The 22208-nt window shown below is 43.9% G+C and overlaps 1 protein-coding gene across 1 annotated transcript in view; it reads right to left on the minus strand.

Annotated features, from left to right (window-relative positions):
- jakmip2 (janus kinase and microtubule interacting protein 2) overlaps positions 1–22208 on the minus strand; it is a 310932-nt gene that overhangs the window by 57280 nt on the left and 231444 nt on the right. Inside the window, exons 12-15 of the mRNA XM_068042905.1 lie at positions 21973–22056; positions 19360–19422; positions 9063–9161; positions 4567–4665 (exon numbers count right to left, since the gene is read on the minus strand). Of these exons, the coding sequence (XP_067899006.1) occupies positions 4567–4665; positions 9063–9161; positions 19360–19422; positions 21973–22056 (345 nt within the window). The remainder of the gene's footprint in view (positions 1–4566; positions 4666–9062; positions 9162–19359; positions 19423–21972; positions 22057–22208) is intronic.

Consider the following 22208-nt stretch of genomic DNA (forward strand, 5'->3'; position numbering starts at 1 on the left):
CTCAGACTGTTACCAATGTTACAATTCCCTGGTACATGGTTTGTATTAATTTTCTAGAGGTAACTTTTAATTTGGCAATTGATTTTTTAATACAAGACAAATGAAAACACCTGGTTTGAGAAGCTGGCAAACAAACCTAGGGTGCTTACAAATCAAAGGATGGCCCATGTTTATTTAGTAAGGTCACAACGGGAAGTGAGAAGCCCCTAAACAATGGAACCACTCTGAACTTCTTGATGGAGACGTCTGCAGCTGCCTCAATCAAGGGTTTGAATTATTCATATGATTTCCCAGAACAAAGAGAAGATTTGGTGTTGGAAATAATTAGTTTAAATTGCTATCTGGGACATCCTATATGTACCACATGCTATGCAGATAGATGATGCGGGGGTACCTGTTGCTGTTTTGATTTGTGTGCCTGTTGACAGTCAAGCAGTTGGCTTTTGGAAAGCTGTGGGCTTCAGACAGACTGTTGGCTACAGAGAAAGCAGTTGGCTTTTGGAAGTCAGTGGACTCAGGAGCAAAGAGACCATTGAGAACGAGGGGCACTTCTGTTTTGATGCAGACCCGTGCTCAAGCTGGGAAGTCCAGATTCGGGAGGTGATCACATACCTCGGGAGATAGCTGAGAAACTAAGGAATCAAAGAGAATTCCTAAGAGCTAGGTACACTTTGGTTTGATCCCAGGAGAAGTGAACAAACTGCCAAGATCCTGTAACGTATAGAGGAACTCTTGGGGTCAAAGTAACAGTCAAACAGGAGTAAAAGCAAAATACTGCGGATGCTGGAAATCTGAAACAAAAACAAGAAATGCTGGAGTCACTCAGCAGGTCTGGCAGCATCTGTGGAAAGCAGAGTTAACGTTTCGGGTCAGTGACCCTTCTTCGGAACTGACAAATATTAGAAAAGTTACAGATTATAAACAAATGAGGTGGGGGTGGGGCAAGAGATAACAAAGGAGAAGGTGCAGATTGGACCAGGCCACATAGCTGACCAAAAGGTCACGGAGCAAAAGCAAACAATATGTTAATGGTGTGTTGAAAGACAAAGCATTAGTACAGATTAGGTGTGAATACACTGAATATTGAACAGCAGCAAGTGCAAACCTGAAGAAAACCAACCTGAAAAAAACAGTGGGTAAGCAAACTGAACAAACTAAGATGAAATGAAATAAATGCAAAAAAAGATTGTAAAAAATGTAAAAAGGAATGTAAAAAAAAGGAAGAAAAAAATAACTAAAAATGAAAGTAAAATGGGGGGCTGTCATGCTCTGAAATTATTGAACTCAATGTTCAGTCCGGCAGGCTGCAGTGTGCCGAATCGGTAGATGAGATGCTGTTCCTCGAGCTTGCGTTGATGTTCACTGGAACACTGCAGCAATCCCAGGACAGAGATGTGAGCATGAGAGCAGGGGGGAGTGTTGAAATGGCAAGCAACCGGAAGCTCAGGGTCCTGCTTGCGGACTGAGCGGAGATGTTCCACAAAGCGGTCACCCAGGAGTGGACCAGGGTGTCGCGGACGGAACGATCCCTTCGGAATGCTGACAGGGGAAGGGAGGGGAAGATGCGACTGGTAGTGGCCACTGACAGGGGAAGGGAGGGGAAGATGCGACTGGTAGTGGCCACTACCAGTCGCATCTTCCCCTCCCTTCCCCTGTCAGTGGCCACTACCAGTCGCATCTTCCCCTCCCTTCCCCTGTCAGCATTCCGAAGGGATCGTTCCGTCCGCGACACCCTGGTCCACTCCTCCATTACCCCCACCACCTCGTCCCCGTCCCAGGGCACCTTCCCCTGCAATCGCAGGAGGTGTAATACCTGCCCATTTACCTCCTCTCTCCTCACTATCCCAGGCCCCAAACACTCCTTTCAGGTGAAGCAGCGATTTACTTGTACTTCTTTCAATGTAGTATACTGTATTCGCTGCTCACAGTGTGGTCTCCTCTACATTGGGGAGACCAAGCGCAGACTGGGTGACCGCTTTGCGGAACATCTCCGCTCAGTCCGCAAGCAGAACCCTGAGCTTCCGGTTGCTTGCCATTTCAACACTCCCCCCTGCTCTCATGCTCACATCTCTGTCCTGGGAGTGCTGCAGTGTTCCAGTGAACATCAACGCAAGCTCGAGGAACAGCATCTCATCTACCGATTAGGCACACTGCAGCCTGCCGGACTGAACATTGAGTTCAATAATTTCAGAGCATGACAGCCCCCCATTTTACTTTCATTTTTAGTTATTTTTTCTTCCTTTTTTTTTACATTCCTTTTTAAATTTTTTACAATCTTTTTTTGCATTTATTTCATTTCATCTTAGTTTGTTCAGTTTGCTTACCCACTGTTTTTTTCAGGTTGTTTTTCTTCAGGTTTGCACTTGCTGCTGTTCAATATTCAGTGTATTCACACCTAATCTGTACTAATGCTTTGTCTTTCAACACACCATTAACATATTGTTTGCCTTTGCTCCGTGACCTTTTGGTCCGCTATGTGGCCTGGTCCAATCTGCACCTTCTCCTTTGTTATCTCTTGCCCCACCCCCACCTCACTTGTTTATAATCTGTGACTTTTCTAATATTTGTCAGTTCCGAAGAAGGGTCACTGACCCGAAACGTTAACTCTGCTTCTCTTTCCACAGATGCTGCCAGACCTGCTGAGTCAAACAGGAGTGTTCTGTTGGGATATAGAGTTTAAAGTATATGTCTTCTGTTAAGATTTTAAGTTTAAAGTATAAGTGATTTCAAATTGTAGTGTTGTTAGTCGTGTTTTGCTTTGTTTAAATCTTGTACAGTATAGATTTTTGTTTAAAACATGAGGTCTTGTGGCATTCTTTTTTCAGTAATAACTGGGAATTCAACTCTCTCTTTTTAAAGTTAACAGTCCCTAACAGGATAGTAACACTAGGGAGAGGGATGGAGCCAGTAGCTAGGAAATGGAGTTGGCAGCGGGGACTGAAAAAGATGGCTTCAGTCTTCCCAACATTTAATTGGAGGAAATTTCTGCTCATTGAGTACTGGATGTCGGATAAACAGTCTGATAATTTCGCAACAGTGGAGGATTCAAGAGATGTGATGGTGAGTTAGAGCTGAGTGTCATTAGCATACATGTGAAAACAAATGCTGTGCTTTCGAATGATGCCACTGAGGGGCAGCATGTAAATGAGAAATAGGAGGGGGCTAAGGATAGAACCTTGGGGGACACTGGAAGTAACAGTGCGGGAGTGGGAAGAGAAGCCATTGCAAGTGATTCTCTGTCTCTGATTAGATAGATAAGAATGGAACCAGGTGAGAGCAGTCCCACCCAGCTGGATGACAGTGGAGAGGCATTAGAGGAGGATGGTGTGGTCAACCATGTCAAAGTCTGCAGACATGTTGAGAAGGAAAAGGAGGGAAAGTTTACCTATGACACAATCACATAGGATGTCATTCGTGACTTTGATAAGAGCTGTTTTAGTACTGCAGGGGCAGAAATCTGATTGGAGGGATTCAAATATGGAGTTGCAGGAAAGATGGGAATGGATTTGGAAGACAATAACACGTCCAAGAACTTTGAATAGGAAAGGGTGGGTGGAGATGGGACGGTAGTTTGCAAGGACAGCATGGTCAGGGTTAAGTTTTTGAGGAGGGGGTAATGATGGAAGTTTTAAAGGAGAGAGAGACAACACCAGAAGATAGAATCGTTAACAATATTGGCTAACATGGGGACCAGGAGGGGAAGTTGGGTGGTCAACAGTTTAGTGGGAATTGGATTGAGGGAGCAGGAGCTGGGTCTCATGGACAAGATGAGCTCAGAGAGGGCATGCGGGGAGATAGCAGAGAAACTAGATAAAGATAGACAAGTTTTCAGTAAGCTCTCTCGGCCTGCAATAATCTGTTCCCTGAGTGCTAAATTTGAAAACTAATTACTAAATAAGCCTGTACATTTCCTAATACCAATCTACACTTTCACAATGGTGGAAACCGAACTCTAAAAATAACAAATTTTGGATTCATCAGGGTGAGGAATAATAGTGCCGAAAGGTTTGCATATTCAATGTCAGATCTCGCATTTGCCGGCCGAATTTAGCATGGATTAACAAAAAGGGCAGCTCCTTTTATTCAGCCCTGCTTTCAGAAGAACAAGGCCTTTCGCAACAGTGTGTCATCTTATAGCCTCTGTCAAGTGACACTGCCAATTTAGTACAAAACTCAGAGACAGTTCTGTGCTATAGGCTCAAAGCCCATTAGGAAGAGGATTAAGACAATCCAAATTAATAACCTTTACAGTTGACAGGGAAAGCTTTCAAGCCTTCGAGATGAAAGGCCTGTATCTAACATATGGCATGAATTAGCTCCTTAGGAAGACTTTTATGTCTCATAACTGTGGGTTGACTGCACCTTTTTCAGGGGTACAATAACATTCAGATTGTAAGTGATCTGTGTAATATTGAGACTGAAATAAAATATTAACCTCGTATGTTTGCCATTTTCTTCACCTTCAAAAGAACAGGACTGTGATATCATACCGATTCTGACTATATGAAAATATGTCACACTTAATTTCATGAATAGAAATAGATTTTTATGTATGCCAACAAGTACCTTTACACCTTCCTGCATACAGTAGATCTGAAGAGCACTCACACCATCTGAGAAAGGTGTAATCTGGAGGTTAAAGGCAGGAGACCTTCTCTCCCTCTCCTGCAAATAGAAAGGGGATAGATAACAAATGGTAAAACATTTTGATCACTTCAGAAAAGGTGCATAAATCCACAAGGCTAGTGCTTTGGGTGAATTTATTTTTGTGGCTAACAAGGTGAGGGCTGTCAGTACTGGGAAATGAAAAAGCTTTTGGGACCCAATGTCAAGCCCCTACAGTGCAGAGATAGCACAGCTAAGATGTTGAGTAAGACAACACAAAAACAACCCATGCACTACAGAATAATTCATTATGCAAAGACATGTTTGCAAGAAACATGATAAGGCTATGTAAATACAAGCCTTATGAACACTCTTGAATCAGTTAGAGCAAAACGCAAATCCCACACTAACATTGTCCCAGAGTGACATCTCCATTTCCTACAAGAGCCATCATTAGATATCTTGGAGGTAAATTGAAACATTTCAGTTGCTGATTATGTCCAATTTTGTGCCTGCCAGGAAAACAGCTCAAACCGTTTGACCTCATTTCACTCTGGGTATTTGGAACTGTCACATACAGGACGCTTTTGTCCCACTGCTCTAGTCTGAATTCACATCAGGTCGCAGAGGTGAAACAACAGCGTTCTAGCACACCCATCACTAGTTGGAAAGATTAGGTTCTCTCTTTTAGCCTACATCACTGACCATACAAATCTAGAGCCACTGCACACATCGCACAAACGTTGTCACTACTGCCAAGAACACGACACTGGTTAATTCAGAGGAAGAAAGAAACCACTTGCATTTGTATAACACCTTCCACAACATCAGGAGGTCCCAAAGCACTTTACAGCCAATTAAGATTTTTTTTGAAGTGTAGTCACTGTTGTAATATAGGAAATGTGCAATTTGTGCACAGCAGGGTCTCACAAACTGCCATGCGATAATGATAAGGTCATCTATTTTTATACATACATTTAGTGGGCTGGATTTTACCAGCCCTTTGGGATGGGCCGGGAAGTGGGGGAGCCCATAAAATGGTGGGGGAAGGTGAAGGATTGAGTACCCGTTGCCTTCCTGCTGCTAAGCCATTTTATCAGTAATGAGGAAGGTGGAGGTCGACCCTCCTGCTCAGAGGCCAACTAACCTACTTAAGTGGCCAATTAAGGGCCTTTTCTTCCACTGCTGGCATTTTGCGAGCAGTGGGTGGGCCCTCCACCACGTAGGAAGAACGTTTGGTGAACTCTGATGGCTTCTCTGTGGGCTCCGGCAGCCCCCACCATCAGCAATAGCCGCCCTCCTTGGCAACAACGCTGCCTTGCCTCACCAACCTCCCCCGCTTCCTCCTCGGGACCTGCCTGACTGGCTCCAGCACCCCCAAACCCCAGGTTGGGAGGGCAGCATCCTCCACGGCATCCCCTTCTTCTGGGTGCAGTCCCATCAGTGGCCATCATTTCCAGTGGCGCTGCTGAGTCTGCTGAGCTGCCAGCCCTCTAATTGGCCAGTAGTTCCTGGGGGCGGACGGCCATCCTTTAAAAGTTGCCTAACCCCTGTAAAATGTGGCTGTGTGTCCCGCGAACTGTCAAGGCAGGGTCACCCCCAGCTTTCCGGCAAGCGTCGCTAGGATAAAATTCAGCCCAGTGTGTTTTACAAATTTGTGGTGCAAAGCTTTGCATTCTCAAAATATTTGCTGGGAATGTAGCATGGATATCAGGGAACCTTGCAGGACTTCCAACAGGACACATAAATTCCCAAACTATGTACTCTGAGCAAATGAGTAGGAGTAGGAGTTCATAAAATCTATCCCCATACAAATAAAATTTACAGCTAGAAGAGGCTAATGGCCCAACAGGTTTATGCCAGTGTTTATGATCCATGTTGGTCTTCTCTAACTTTGTTGCTTTCATTTTAACCTACCACCATATCCTTTTATTCCTTTCTCCCTCATTTACTTATCGAGCTTCACCTTAAATCCGACTATGTTATTCACTTCAACCAGCCCATGTAATTTCAAGTTCCGCATTCTCACCACTCTCTGAGAAAAGAAGTTTCTTCTGAACTCCTAATTAATCATATCTTACTTTAAAACTTCCACCTTGTTTCTTTAAACTTTATTTTGATGGGGATAATGTATATTTTTGCTCAATGCCTACCTGGTGAGAAACCTGGGGCAGATTTTTCCCTGCGGGCTTCTGAACTCTGCCATGAGGCTGAAATGTGGGTCAGAAGCCCACACTGGGCCGGATTTTGCTGGATGGCAGGGGTGGGGGGGAATAACATGGTAAGGGAAGACGGGGGGGGGGGGGGGGTGGGGGAGAGTGCCTGTCGCCTTCCTGACATCAGGGAATTGTACCGGGGCAGGAAAGGTCAAGGATGGCCTTCATGCCCTACATCAATTGAGACACTTCAGTGGCCAGTTAATGGCCTCTTCCATCGCCATTGGTATTTTAACAGCAGGGGAGGGGGGCACCCTCTGCCACTTTGGGAGGCCGCCCAGTAAAAGCTGGTGCCCTGTCTGCAGGCTTGGGGTGGGGGGCCCTTCTGATCAGGCACCCTGTGAGTCGCCCCGTTGGAAAGACTCTCTCCTGCCCTCATGACCGATGCCCAACCACCAGCACCTGCTTGATTGGCCCCGGCAAGCCCTTCATTCTGCAGACCTTCTCCATGTTGGCTGGTCAGGGCCTGCTTTAGTCCCAGCAGCAGTCATGGCTCCCAGTGGCATTGCTGAAATTGAAGAATTGCCAGCCTTCCACTTGGTTGGCGACTCTTGGAGGTGGGATCCGGTCTTTTAAAGAGACGAGAGCTCTGTTGCCAGCTCTGATCCCTGTACATCAAAATTTATGGCAGGGGGTGCGGGGGGGAGGGGGTGGGGTGGGTGGGGGTCCCCTGAATGGCTGAGGCAGGGTTGCCCCCAAATTGCCGGCCCAGTGTCGGGACCCCGCTGCAGGCACACATCACTGTGTGGGAAACAGTCACTCGTTGTGATTTTTCCCAGGGGGGAAATTAATGGACAGATAGTGGGTTCACCATCCAATTAAGAACGGCAGGCAGGCTCTCGAAGCAGGAGGGCCAATTAGAGGCCTTCCACCTTGAAAGGAGCAGCAGCCTGCAATGGCAGTTAAGTGAGGGAGAGGGCACTTCAAAAAGGAGGCAGCCTCTCTCCATTCTGATATAATTTAAACTAAAGAAGGGGTTTTGCAGCCAGGCTACCACAGCAGCGGTAGGGGGTTGTTATCCCCTCTACAGGGTGGCCTGTGGCTGCTGTAGCACTTAGGCAGGCAAGGCAGGTCTTTAAACTTGCCTGGAGCACTGAACTCCCAACCCCCACGCAGCCTGCCACCTCCAGCCAGCTAAAGTGACCCCCACCACATGCGGAGACATGAAGTCAACTGGAAAATTCCAGTTGGCCTTCTTTAATTGGCCTTAATAGGCTCTTGATAAGCCATGTTGGCTACCCACTGCATGCAGGTGGGTAGCCCTGCCATCACCAACCCCCCCATTCCACCTCAGCAAAAATGGCCTGGGGCGGGATGGAGCCGGGAAACCAACAAGCAGGCCGGTCCCAGTATTTACATCCCCCCAGCAGGGCTTAAATATCAAGCCCCTGGAGCCAGGTTGCACTGCCTACTCACATCACTGCCAATGCCTTCTGAGGTCAGATCCCAGAAGGGGGCAAAGAACAGTCAGGCATAACCATACGCTGTAATTCCCACTGCCAGGTGATCAATATTGTTTCTGTTTGTTCCCTGCCTGCTCGATGTAGCTCAAACTGGGAACTGAGTGGAGCAGAGTGTGATCCTCGATGCCTGCAACATCTCTCTGGTGCAAGACATGAGTGTTTCATTGTGTCACCTCCTATGCCTCTGTGGTTCCATTAGTCCTCTCCTGGACTGGTTCTAATCACTTAAGGAGGTTGGAGTAGAATTTCCCAAAATTTCTTTCCCCAGATTGGCATGTTTTATTTTAAACTGGATTTTCACCTCTTCCAGGAGATCAATAGTTTCAGCAGGGTACGGAGAGTATCTATAGAGACGCACAAGGTATCACAATTGATTGGGACAGGTTGGATCGACCAAAGGGTTTTTTCCTGACTGTCATTGTTCGTATAGTCATATTGTGCTCAGTACAGTAACACTGCCATTCTCCATTGGATTAAATTCAGCAGAAATCCTGGTGCAGCAGCATCTTTTCCCATATCCCTTCCATTCCGTCCAACAAAGCAGTGTTCTACCGGCATACTGAACCTACTTGAGGCTTGACCTAGAATCACCAAAGCTGGGTGACTGGAGCTAGCTGAGATAGAAGGGGAGTTGAGGCCTACCCCTGTTCCTAATGTTCTCATTTTTTTTTAGCCCTGCCTGTCAGTGAAGGCCTTTACATGGGTTAATTCTTCCAATGAAACCCTCTCTGATGTTACATAACATTTCACACAGCTTTCTACTGCAATGTCACTCTACCTCTAGTTCCAGGATGCGAAATTCTAACAGCTCATTCTGATCCCGAGAATCCTGAACTTCCTGCTGCAGCTGGGTTACTTCTGCATCCAATTTCTCAATCTGTAAGAAATGATGTTGAAAAATAGAATACAATCCATTAGAAATCTGCTCTCTACTCACTTGTTAGTTAAAGGGGCAGCACCTTCATGAAAAACTTTGGCAAGCTTTCCTTTGTGTACTTGTGGAAGTAAAATCCAATGAGGTAGATTGCATCAAAACACATCATGTCACTTGCACAATAATCCAATGCGATCAAAGCGATGCATATCTCTTCCTCTCCCAACAGAAATATGTTTGCCTCATATCTTTTCATGAAGGCAGCACTCTTTTAATGATGACAGAATTATAATATAGTTTTAAAAGATGAAAATTATGGTTTTAATCAGAATGTAACTCTAGATTACTCTCTTTGCAGCAGCTGTGAAGCAAAGAATGGCTTTGTTGAACCAGCATTAATGCAGCCCTACCAGCAATGTCTGGGGTTAATCAGATGTGTCCATCAAAAAGAGACGCACAGAGTATTTCTTACAAACCGCTGGAATGAACCTGGTTGATAAACTAGCTTTATGAAATCTAACACCCTGATAGAGGTTAGATTTTAAACAATTATGCATTGCAGACAGGCACAGCATTACATGCTAATATCTCTGCTGCTCACTGGAATTAATTACCAGGATAATGCAGAACATACGAACATATGAATTAGGAGCAGGAGTAGGCCACTCGGCCCCTTGAGCCTGCTCCGCCATTCAATAAACTAATAGCTGAACTGATTACTCCACATTTCCACCTACCCCCGAAAACCTTTCACCCCCTTGCTAATCAAGAATCGATCTACCTCTGTCTTAGAAATATTAAAAGACTCTGCTTCCATCACCTTTTGAGGAAGAGAATTCCAAAGACTCACGAACCTCTGAGAGAAATAATTTCTCCTGATCTCTGTCTTAAATGAGCGACCCCTTATTTTTAAACAGTGACCCCCTAGTTCTGGATTCTCCCACAAGGGGAAATATCCTGTCAAGACCCCTCAGGATCCTATATGTTTCAATCAAGTCGCCTCTTACACTTCTAAATTCCAGCAGATACAAGCCCAGCCTGTCCACTCTTTCCTCATAAGACAGCCCGCCCATTCCAGGTAATAGTCTAGTAAACCTTCTCTCTACTGCCTCCAAAGCATTTACATCCTTCCTTAAATAAGGAGACTAGTACTCCAAATGTGGTCTCACCAATGCCCTGTATAGCTAAAGCATAACCTCCCTACTTTTGTATTCAATTCCCTTTGCGTTAAACGATAACATTCTATCAGCTTTCCTAATTACATGCTGTACCTGCATACTAACCTTTTGCGATTCATGCACTGGGACACCCAAATCCCTCTGCATCTCAGAGCTCTGCAATCTCTCACCATTTAGATAATATGCTTCGTTTTTATTCTTCCTGCCAAAGTGAACAATTTCCCACTTTCCCACATTATACTCCATTTGCAAGGTCTTTGCCCACACTTAATCTATCTATATCCCTTTGTAGCCCCCTTATGTCCTCTTCACAAGTTACTTTTCTATCTACCTTTTTGTCATCAGCAAATTTAGCAACCATACCTTCGGTCCCTTCATCTAAGTCATTTATATAAATTGTAAAATGTTGAGGCCCCTGCACTGATTCCTGTGGCACACCACTCATTACATTTTGCCAACCAGAAAATTACCCATTTATGCCTACTCTCTGTTTCCTGTTAGCTAGTCAATCTTCTATCCATGCCAATATGTTACCCCTAACACCATAAGCTTTTATTTTCTGCAATAACCTTTGATGTGGCACCTTATCAAATGCCTTCTGGAAATTTAAGTGCAATACATCCCCTTTATCCACAGCACATGTAACTCCCTCAAAGAACTCCAATAAATTGGTTAAACATTATTTCCATTTCACAAAACCAGGTTGATTCTGCCTGATTACCTTGATTTTTCTAAATGCTCTGCTATAACGTCTTTAATAATAGCTTCTAACATTTTCCCTGTGACAGATGTTAAGCTAACTGGCCCGTAGTTTCCTGTTTTCTGCCTCCCTTCCTTTTTGAATAAAGGAGTTACATTGGCTATTTTCCAATCTAATGGAACCTTCCCTCAATCTGGGGAATTTTGGAAAATTAAAACTAACGTATCAACTATCTCACTAGCCACTTCTTTTAAGACTCTAGGATGAAGTTCAGTATTTGTTCAGTACCACTTCCCTGGTGATTATAATTTTCTTGTGTTCCTCCCTCCCTTCCATTTCCTGACTTACAGCTAATACTGAGATGTTACTTGTATCCTCAGCAGTGAAGATTGATCCAAAATATCTGTTCAATCCTTATTCTCCATTATTAATTCCCCAGACTCACTTTCTGTAGGACCAATGCTCACTTTGTTAACTTTTCTTTTTAAAATATCTATGGAAACTCTTATTATCTGTCTTTATATTTCTAGCTAGCTTTCACTCGTACTCCAATTTTACCTTCCTTATCAAACTTTTAGTCATTCTTGGCTATTTTTTATATTCTGTCCAATCTTCTGACCTGCCTCCCATCTTTGTGCAATTATAGGCTTTTTCTTTAAGTTTGATATTATCTTTAACTGTTTTAGTTAACCATGGAAGGCAGGTCCCACTCTTGAAATTTTTCTTTCTCGTTGAAATGTATCTATTCTGCGTATTCTGAAATATCCCCTTAAATGTCTGCCAGGGATATTGATCTATCCCTTAACCTAATTTGCCAGTTCACTTTAGCTAGCTCTGCTTTCATGCCCTCATAATTGCCCTTATTTAAGTTTAAAATGCTAGTTTTGGACCCACTCTTCTCTCCCTCAAACTGAATGTAAAATTCAATCATATTATGATCGCTGCTACCTAGGGGCGCCTTAACTATGAGGTCATTAATTAATCTTATCTCATTGCACAATACCAGGTCTAGTATAGTCTGCTCTCTGGTGGGCTCCAGAATGTACTGTTCCAAGAAATTGTCCCGAAAAAATTCTATGTACTCCTCATCTAGGCTACCTCTGTCCATCTGATTTTTCCAGTCTATATGTAGGTTAAAATATCCCATAATTATCGCTATACTATTCTGACAAGCTGCCATTATTTCTTCCTTTATACCTTGTCCTACAGTGTGGTTAGTGTTAGGTGGCCTGTACACCACTCCCAAAAGTGACTTCTTGACTTTATGATTTCTCATCTCTACCCAAACTGCTTCTCCATCCTGGTTTCCTGAACTTAGGTCATCCCTCTCTATTGCGCTAATACCATCATTAATTAACAGAGCTACCCCTCCACCTTTTCCTAGCTTCCTGCCCTTCCTAAATGCCATGTATCCTTCAATATTCAGGTTCCAATCTATGTCATATTCAGGTCCCAATCTATATCAATCTAAACTCAAGTAAAGTTCACTCACCACAATAATGAATAGCATAACGCTCCCACATGCAAGGGGGTCCAAACATTTGTCTTTATCTGCCACATGGGTCCATGCGAAGGAGCCTCAGGGGTCACTTGTAAGCAATATTTCCCACTTGTGCTTTCATCATCCTGCCATTTCCCCTGCGATTCCCCCTCAATTAATTTTAATGAATAGGAAAACCCCTGCCTGGTGAATGCACAGTAGTAAAGCTTAAGTCTGATTCCTTTGAGTAAATCTCAAATTGTTGATGCTGACTGCCCTTTGCATTTCAAAACCTTCAGGCCTGCAAAATTCAAAAAGGTCGGAACAATAGCATAACAATATAGGACTGAATTAGTTGGGCTTCTACGGCCAGAGGCCTCAGATGCTGCACTGGCCTACAGGTCCTATGATACACTATGAAAGTAACACACATCAAAATACTCGAGCCAAAAAATGATTGCAATAAACCTTAAACAGCAACCACACATGGCAGAAGTCCTTCAATGATTCTGTGCAGGGATTGGACCGAGGACACATAGGTAGAGATGACTGGTTAGTTTGAGTGATTAGCCTGGCATAAAAAAAAATTCCTTTATGTGGAGGGTAAATGTTTCTTAGTTACTAATATGTGTCGAGTTGCTCCTGTGGTTCAATCAAAATAATAGTTTGTCATCAATTTCTCAATAATATGCATCACAATAATAAATAACAACTGTTACTATTCGTGACACTAATCAAAGGCTTACCCTGGACAACAGGCTCTAGAGTTTAGTTTAGAGATACAGCACTGAAACAGGCCCTTCGGCCCACCGAGTCTGTGCCGACCATCAACCACCCATTTATACTAATCCTACACTAATCCCAATTGCTACCACATCCCCACCTGTCCCTATATTTCCCTACCACCTACCTATACTAGGGACAATTTATAATGGCCAATTTACCTACCAACCTGCAAGTCTTTTGGCTTGTGGGAGGAAACCGGAGCACCCGGAGAAAACCCACGCGGTCACAGGGAGGACTTGCAAACTCCACACAGGCAGTACCCAGCATTGAACCCGGGTCGCTGGAGCTGTGAGGCTGCGGTGCTAACCACTGCGCCACTGTGCCGCCCAAGCCATCATTTCATTACAGTTGATGCTATAATTTCAGAGCATGATTGGCCTTTTTAAAAAAAAAAGTTTAACCATGTGCCTGCCTTAAACTTGTTTTTTCATGTTTGTGCTTTTGGATAGAGCTGTTCATTATTCTGTCATTAACACTTTCTCTGGACTAATGCTTTGTCTTTCACCACACCAGTAGCACTCCCTTTGTCTTTGACCCATGACATCTTTGTCATTTAATCTCTCCCACCCTCTGTCCTATCACACACCTTCCCTTTTATTCTCTTCCTCCACACCCACCTCACTTGCTTAAAACCTATTACATTTCTAACCTTTGCCAGTTCACAGACCTGAAACGTTACCTCTGCTTCTCTCTCCACTGATGCTGCCTGACCTGCTGAGTATTTCCAGCATTTTCTGTTTTATTACAGTCTGAATCTGCTCAGCCTCCACCAAGACTGCAGTGTACTGGCTGAAAGGATCGACACAAAACAAGTCCATTACTCTGCTTTCCTCTCATCCCTGAGGAGCAGATGTGGTTCCCTTATTTGAGGCTTTCTACAACAGCATAGGAAAGATTTAAAAAGGGAGGTAGAGACCAAACAGGGAATTATAGACCAGCCAGCCTGACGTCAGTAGTGGGGAAAATTCTAGAGTCCATTATTAAAGATTTTATAGCAGAGCACTTGGACAACAGTGGTAGAATCAGACAGAGTCAGCATGGATTTATAAAAGTGAAATCATGCTTAACAAACTGACTAGAATTCTTCGAGGATGTAACTAGTAGAGTTGATGAGGGACAGCCACTGGATGTGGTTTATTTGGACTTTCAGAAGACTTTCGACAAAGTCCCATGTAAGAGATTAGCGTGTAAAATTAAAGCACATGGGATTGGGTGTAAGTATAACAGGTAAGGCAGATGAATTTAGAGCTTGGATTAGTACTTGGAACTATGATGTTGTTGCTATTACAGAGACTTGGTTGAGGGAAGGACAGGATTGGCAGCTAAATGTTCCAGGATTTAGAAGCTTTAGGCGGGATAGAGGGGGATGTAAAAAGGGTGGGGGAGTTGCATTACTTGTTGAGAATATCACAGCTGTACTGCGGGAGGACACCTCGGAGGGGTCATGCAGCGAGGCAATATGGGTGGAGCTCAGGAATAGGAAGGGTGCAGTCACGATGTTGGGGGTTTTCTACAGGCCTCCCAACAGCCAGCGAGAGGTAGAGGAGCAGATATGTAGACAGATTTTGGAAAGATGTAAAGATAACAGGGTTGTAGTGGTGGGTGATTTTAACTTCCCCTATATTGACTGGGACTCACTTAGTGCTAGGGGCTTGGATGGGGCAGAATTTGTAAGGAGCGTCCAGGAGGGCTTCTTGAAATAATATGTAGATAGTCCAACTAGGGATGGGGCCATACTGGACCTGGTATTGGGGAATGAGCCCGGCCAGGTGGTCGAACTTTCAGTAGGGGAGCATTTCTGGAACAGTACCGTAATTCCATAAGTTTTAAGGTACTTGTGGTACCTCGGGTGAAGGTGCGAAATTGGGGAAGGCTAATTATAACAATATTAGGCAGGAACTGAAGAATTTAGATTGGAGGCGGCTGTTTGAGGGTAAATCAACATCTGACATGTGGGAGTCTTTCAAACGTCAGTTGATTTGAATCCTTGACCAGTATGTTCCTGTGAGGAAGAAGGATAAGTTTGGCAAGTTTCTGGAACCTTGGATAACGCGGGATATTGTGAGCCGAGTCAAAAAGAAAAAGGAAGCATTCGTAAGGGCTGGAAGGTTAGGAACAGACGAATCCCTTGAGGAATATAAAAACAGTAGGAAGGAACTTAAGCAAGGAGTCAGGAAGGCTAAAAGGGGTCATGAAAAATCATTGGCAAACAGGATTAAGGAAAATCCCAAGGCTTTTTATACGTATATAAAGAGCAAGAGGGTAACTAGGGAAAGGGTTACCCACTCAAGGACAGAGAAGGGAATCTATGTGTGGAGCCAGAGGAAATGGGCGAGGTACTAAATGAGTACTTTGTATCGGTATTCACCAAAGAGAAGGATTTGGTGGGTGATGAACCTAAGGAAGGGAGTGTAGATAGTCTCAGTCATCTCATTATCAAAAAGGAGGAGGTGTTGGGTGTCTTGCAAAGCATTAAGGTCGATAAGTCCCCAGGGCCTGATGGGATCTACCCCAGAATACTGAGGGAGGCAAGGGAAGAAATTGCTGGGGCCTTGACAGAAATCTTTGCATCCTCATTGGCTATAGGTGAGGTCCCAGAGGACTGGAGAATAGCCAATGTTGTTCCTTTGTTTAAGAAGGGTAGCTAGGATAATCCAGGAAATTATAGGCCGGTGAGCCTTACGTCTGTGGCAGGGAAATTATTAGAGAGGCTTCTTCAGGACAGGATTTACTCCCTTTGGAAACAAATGAACTTATTAGCGAGAGGCAGCATGGTTTTGTGAAGGGGAGGTCGTGTCTCACTAATTTGATTGAGTTTTTTGAGGAAGTGACGAAGGTGATTGATGAAGGAAGGGCAGTGGATGTTATCTATTTGGACTTCAGTAAAGCTTTTGGCAAGGTCCCTCATGGCAGACTGGTGCAAAAGGTGAAGTCACACGGGATCAGAGGTGAGCTGACAAGATGGATACAGAACTGGCTCAGTCATAGAAGACAGAGGGTAGCAGTGAAAGGATGCTTTTCTGAATGGAGGGATGTGACTAGAGGTGTTCTGCAGGGATCTGTGCTGGGACCTTTGCTCTTTGTAGTATATATAAATGATTTGGAGGAAAATGTAGCTGGTCTGATTAGTAAGTTTGCGGACGACACAAAGGTTGGTGGAGTTGCGGATAGTGATGAGGATTGTCAGAGGATGCAGCAGGATATAGATCGGTTGGAGACTTGTGCGGAAAAATGGCAGATGGAGTTTAATCCGGACAAATGTGAGGTAATGCATTTTGGAAGGTCTAATGCAGGTGGGAAGTATACAGTAAATGGTAGAACCCTTAGGAGTATTGACAGGCAGAGAGATCTGAGCGTACAGGTCCACAGATCGCTGAAAGTGGCAACGCAGGTGGATAAGGTAGTCAAGAAGGCATACGGCATGCTTGCCTTCATTGGTCGGGGCATAGAGTATAAAAATTGGCAAGTCATGCTGCAGCCGTACAGAACTTTAGTTAGGCCACACTTAGAATATTGCATGCAATTCTGGTCGCCACACTACCAGAAGGACGTGGAGGCTTTGGAGAGGGTACAGAAGAGGTTTACCAGGATGTTGCCTGGTCTGGAGGGCATTAGCTATGAGGAGAGGTTGGATAAACTCGGATTGTTTTCAATGGAACGCCAGAGGTGGAGGGGCGACATGATAGAGCTTTACAAAGTTATGAACGGCATGACAGAGTGGATAGTCAGAAGCTTTTTCCCAGGGTGGAAGAGTCAGTTACTAGGGGACATAGGTTTAAGGTGAGAGGGGCAAAGTTTAGAGGGGATGTGCGAGGCAAGTTCTTTACGCAGAAGGTGGTGAGTGCCTGGAACTCGCTGCCGGGGGAGGTGGTGGAAGCAGGTACAATAGCAACGTTTAAGGGGCATCTTGACAAATACATGAATAGGATGGGAATAGAGGGATACGGTCCCCGGAAGTGTAGAAAGTTTTAGTTTAGGCAGGTATCAAGATCGGCGCAGGCTTGGAGGGCCGAATGGCCTGTTCCTGTGCTGTACTGTTCTTTGTTCTTTTGTTCTTTGTATTGAGATGGATAGAAAATTGGTTGGCAGACTGGAAACAAAGAGTAGGGATAAACGGGTCTTTTCTGAATGGCAGGCAGTGACTAGTGGTGTACCGCAGGGATCGGTGCTAGGACCCCGGCTATTCACAATACATATTAATGATTTAGATGAGGGAACTAAATGTAATATCTCCAAATTTGGAGATGACACAAAACTGGGTGGGAGGGTGAGTTGTGAGGAGGATGCAGAGAGACTTCAGGGTGATTTGGACAAATTGAGTGAGTGGGCAAATGCATGGCAGATGCAGTATAATGTGGATAAATGTGAGGTTATCCACTTTGGTAGCAAAAACAGGAAGGCAGGTTATCAGAATGGCTATAAACTGAGATAGGGGAATATGCAACCAGACCTGGGTGTTCTCGTACACAAGTTGCTGAAGGTAAGCATGCAAGTGCAACAGGCGGTAAAAAAGGCAAATGGTTTGTTGGCCTTCATAGAGAGAGGATTTGAGTACAGGAGCAGGGATGTCTTGCTGCAATTATACAGGGCCTTGGTGAGGCCACACCTGGAATATTGTGTACAGTTTTGGTCTCCTTATCTGAGGAAGGATGTTCTTGCTATAGAGGGAGTGCAGTGAAGGTTTATCAGACTGATTCCTGGGATGGCGGGACTGACGTATGAGGAGAGATTGAGTTGGTTTGGATTATATTCGCTGGAGTTCAGAAGAGTGAGGGGGGATCTCATAGAAACCTCTAAAATTCTAACAGGATTTGACAGGGTAGATGCAGGAAGGATGTTCCCGATGGTGGGGGAGTCCAGGACCAGGGGTCATAGTCTAAGGATACGGGGTAAACCTTTCAGGACTGAGATGAGGAGAAATTACTTCACCCAGAGAGTGGTGAGCCTGTGGAATTCACTACCACAGAAAGCAGTTGAGGCCAAAACATTGTATGTTTTGAAGAAGGAGTTAGATATAGCTCTTGGGGTGAAAGGGATCAAAGGGTATGGGGGGAAAGCAGGAACAGTTTACTGAGTTGGATGATCAGCCATGATCATAATGAATGGCGGAGCAGGCTCGAAGGGCCGAATGGCCTACTCCTGCTCCTATTGTCTATGTTTCTACTGGAAAGGAGCCTTCATGCACTGTACCGTGCTAACATGGCACAATTAGTAAATAATCTAGAGGTAAGGGTAAAGACGGATAGTCAGTAAGTTAAGAATACTCGTGCCATGAATATAAACAAGTATTTGTTGAATAGTTGGCCATATGTTTACCAGCAGAGTTACCTTTGATCAGAGCAAGAACACAGAAATGGGGATGATGGTGCAGTGTCCTTGAATAATCCAAACATTAAAGAGGGAAACATGCTTTCAAAAAAATATCTAGCGAAGTGCTAAGTTACACCAGGGACATAAAACAATTATATAAAATAAAACACTTGCATTTATTTAGCATCTTTCATGACCACCGGATGTCTCAAAGCAATTTACAGCCAATGAAGTACTTTTGAAGTGTAGTGACTGTTGTAATGTTGGATATGCAGAAGCTAATTTGCATACAGCAAACGTACACAAACAGCAATGTGATAATGAGCAGATAATTTGTTTTTGTGATGTTAAGTGAAGGATAAATATTGTGCAGGACACCAGGGATAACTCCCGTGCTCTTCTTTGAAAGAGTGTTATGGGGTCTTTTACATTCACCTAAGTAAGCAGATCAAGCCTTAGTTTAACATCTCATCCAAAAGATGGCACCTCTGACAGTGCAGCACTCCCTCAGTACTGCACTAGAGTAGATTTTTGTGCTTAAGCCCTGGAGTGGGACTTGAACCCAGAAATATGCAGATGCATTGTTTGAGACCTACACTCCATTAGCTCTGGTCAACAGAAATGCTTACAAGTTTATGAGAGCGCCAAAGCCTACAGATTTAAACGAACAGTTCAAAATATCAAGGCTGAAAATGAATGACTTAAAATATATATCTAAAACAGACACCATGCAAGTGCCAGGGGTACCTTTTCCAAAAGTTCCTGATTTCTTTTCATAAATAGTTGCTTTTCTTCAACCCATTTTGAATCCTGTGTTGAAAAATGTAGAAGAATATTAAAATAAATTCTTATGTAAATAAGATGCATTTTGGCTGTTGGTCTGGCTTCTTTAGTACGTTTTTTTAGAGCCCTCTCTAATAATTTTGAGTTGGAATTCTGTTCAATCCTTAAGCCACTTTAAAATCTCCAAGTTCTGCTCATCAATTCTAAACATGTAGGCTCCTCTTTAATTACTCTATGACATGGTCATTGAATAAGTTAAGTAAGATTAGGGCAATATTTCCAATCACAGCATTGCATCATTGGAGTGTTAAGTTCTTTTGGGCCTCCTTATCTCGAGAGACAATGGATACGCGCCTGGAGGTGGTCAGTGGTTTGTGAAGCAGCGCCTGGAGTGGCTATAAAGGCCAATTCTGGAGTGACAGGCTCTTCCACAGGTGCTGCAGAGAAATTTGTTTGTTGGGGCTGTTGCACAGTTGGCTCTCCCCTTGCGCCTCTGTCTTTTTTCCTGCCAACTACTAAGTCTCTTCGACTGTTAAGTGCTGCTCTCATAAACCTCACAGTATCTGATATGAAACAATTGATGAAATATATGAAGCACAATATCAGCAGAGAGCTCAGAGCAAGTCACTATGCCAATCTCAGCCAAGGCATGGTGCATGGAATCCAATGACATGGAAACTAAAAACAATTACTATGCTGGTAGTTGATGATGCTGGAATCAATAGTCAAATGGAAAGGCCCAGTTTATCTACTGCAGTTAACATGAGAACTGCTGGATCTATTGCCCTTTATGGATCTAGGTTGCCTGACTGAACTGCAGGAATGGGTGAGATTCAGTGCTAGTTATCCATGGTTTCCCAACGAGCTTTCTCTTCAGGGCCACTAACAAAAGACTATACATTTTTTTAAAAAGACAGAGGGTAAAGGAGAAATTGGAAATCAATGTGTCCATTTCTTGGGTTTAAAATTCACTAATCGTGGGTCCAAAATGGGGTCACAATTTCATGCAGACAATTGGACCTGGAAATGCATAAAAGATTGAATCAGGTGACTTTTACTGGCAGAGTATTAGATTTTTTTAGATTAGAGATACAGCACTGAAACAGGCCCTTCGGCCCACCGAGTCTGTGCCGAACATCAACCACCCATTTATACTAATCCTATATTCCTACCAAACATCCCCACCTGTCCCGATATTTTCCCTACCACCTACCTATACTAGTGACAATTTATAATGGCCAATTTACCTGTCAACCTGCAAGTCTTTTGGCTTGTGGGAGGAAACCGGAGCACCCGGAGGAAACCCACGCAGACACAGGGAGAACTTGCAAACTCCACACAGGCAGTACCCGGAATCGAACCGGGGTCCCTGGAGCTGTGAGGCTGCAGTGCTAACCACTGCGCCACTGTGCCGCGCCACTGTATCTGCATGAAACTGATTGATTTGGTTATTCACCAATACCAATGGTAGGATCCCAAAGTGAAATTGGACATCCGCTAGGCAGAACTTGCAATGTTGGTCTTCAATGGTAATATAAAGGTCAGCTGACCTTTAAGAGAGATTTTTCTGTTGCACTGAGGGATCATTCAGGGATGTTTCAGTTCGTGGAAAACTAGGAAGCTCTTACTCCCAAAACCCCAGAGCAGGACTGATGTGACGAAAGCCACTGAAACTTTCAAAACAGCTGATTCATTACACTGACCTTGTCATTCCACCTGTGCACACACAGGACTGAAGGCGTTGTCAACTGGTTCACAGATGTGCGGCCATGCAGCAGCCTAATAAGTACGGCACATGCCTTGTTCTGGGATAAATAACGCATATGCTCGGCAATATAAAAGAATTTAAAGGGACCATACACTAAAGAAAGTGGCCTGTACACAGCAACTAAATTTTAAAGGGAACATTGCCCACAGCTCTCTGAGATACCTTCACTTCTTGAATTCTGGCCTCCAGAGTATCCCCAATTTTAATCAGTCGACCACTGCTGGCTGTGCCTTCAGCTGTCTCCTCCCTAAGCTCCGGAATTCACCTTAAATCTCCCCACCTCTTTCCTCCTTTAAGGCACTCCTTAAAGCCTACTTCTTTGACTAAGCTTTTGGTTATCTGCCCTAATGTCTCCTTTTGTGTTTCTGTGTCATATTTTGTTTAATAATGCCCCGTGAAACATCTTGAGATGCTTTATTAAGTTAAAGGCGGCATATGAATATGAGTTGTTGTTGTTAATAGTGTCCTTTTAAGGGGCAATGAAGAAATGATAAATTGTAACACCAGCACAAACTGCCATCTCCATAGCAAAGTGAACATCTCTGGCAATCATTTTAATGGAACAATCTTGACAAAGAATTATTAATGTGATCAGATAACAGTTTCTATGTGAACATTGTGTTGAATACTCCATTCAAATGTGAATTGAAGAACCAGTCACAGTGAACCAGTAGTCCAAAACTATGATGAGTGCTTGACAAGTGCTCAGTTTGAAGTCAGAAGTTTCCAGATTGCAAGCAGCCTTAAACCTGGAGGCTGAGAGGCCTTCAGTTAGGGTTGGTAGTTGGATAAACCTTTCAATCCCTTACCTGTCCTTTCTGGGCCAAGGCTTTTTCAAGGTCATCAATTTTAGCTTTATACCTGAGAACTTCTGCTTGTAATTGTTCATGAGCCTGTTGAAATCAGGAAATAGTCAGTTAAAGCCACATTCTTCAGTAAAGTACAAAGAGTAATATTGGATGGGAATTTCCTTTTCTGGTATGGAACTATACTGCTTCTGATTTTACAACAATGACAACTTATATTTATCTAGCGCCTTTAATTT

Source organism: Heterodontus francisci, chromosome 12, assembly GCF_036365525.1.
Source record: "Heterodontus francisci isolate sHetFra1 chromosome 12, sHetFra1.hap1, whole genome shotgun sequence".
Lineage (NCBI taxonomy): Eukaryota > Metazoa > Chordata > Chondrichthyes > Heterodontiformes > Heterodontidae > Heterodontus > Heterodontus francisci.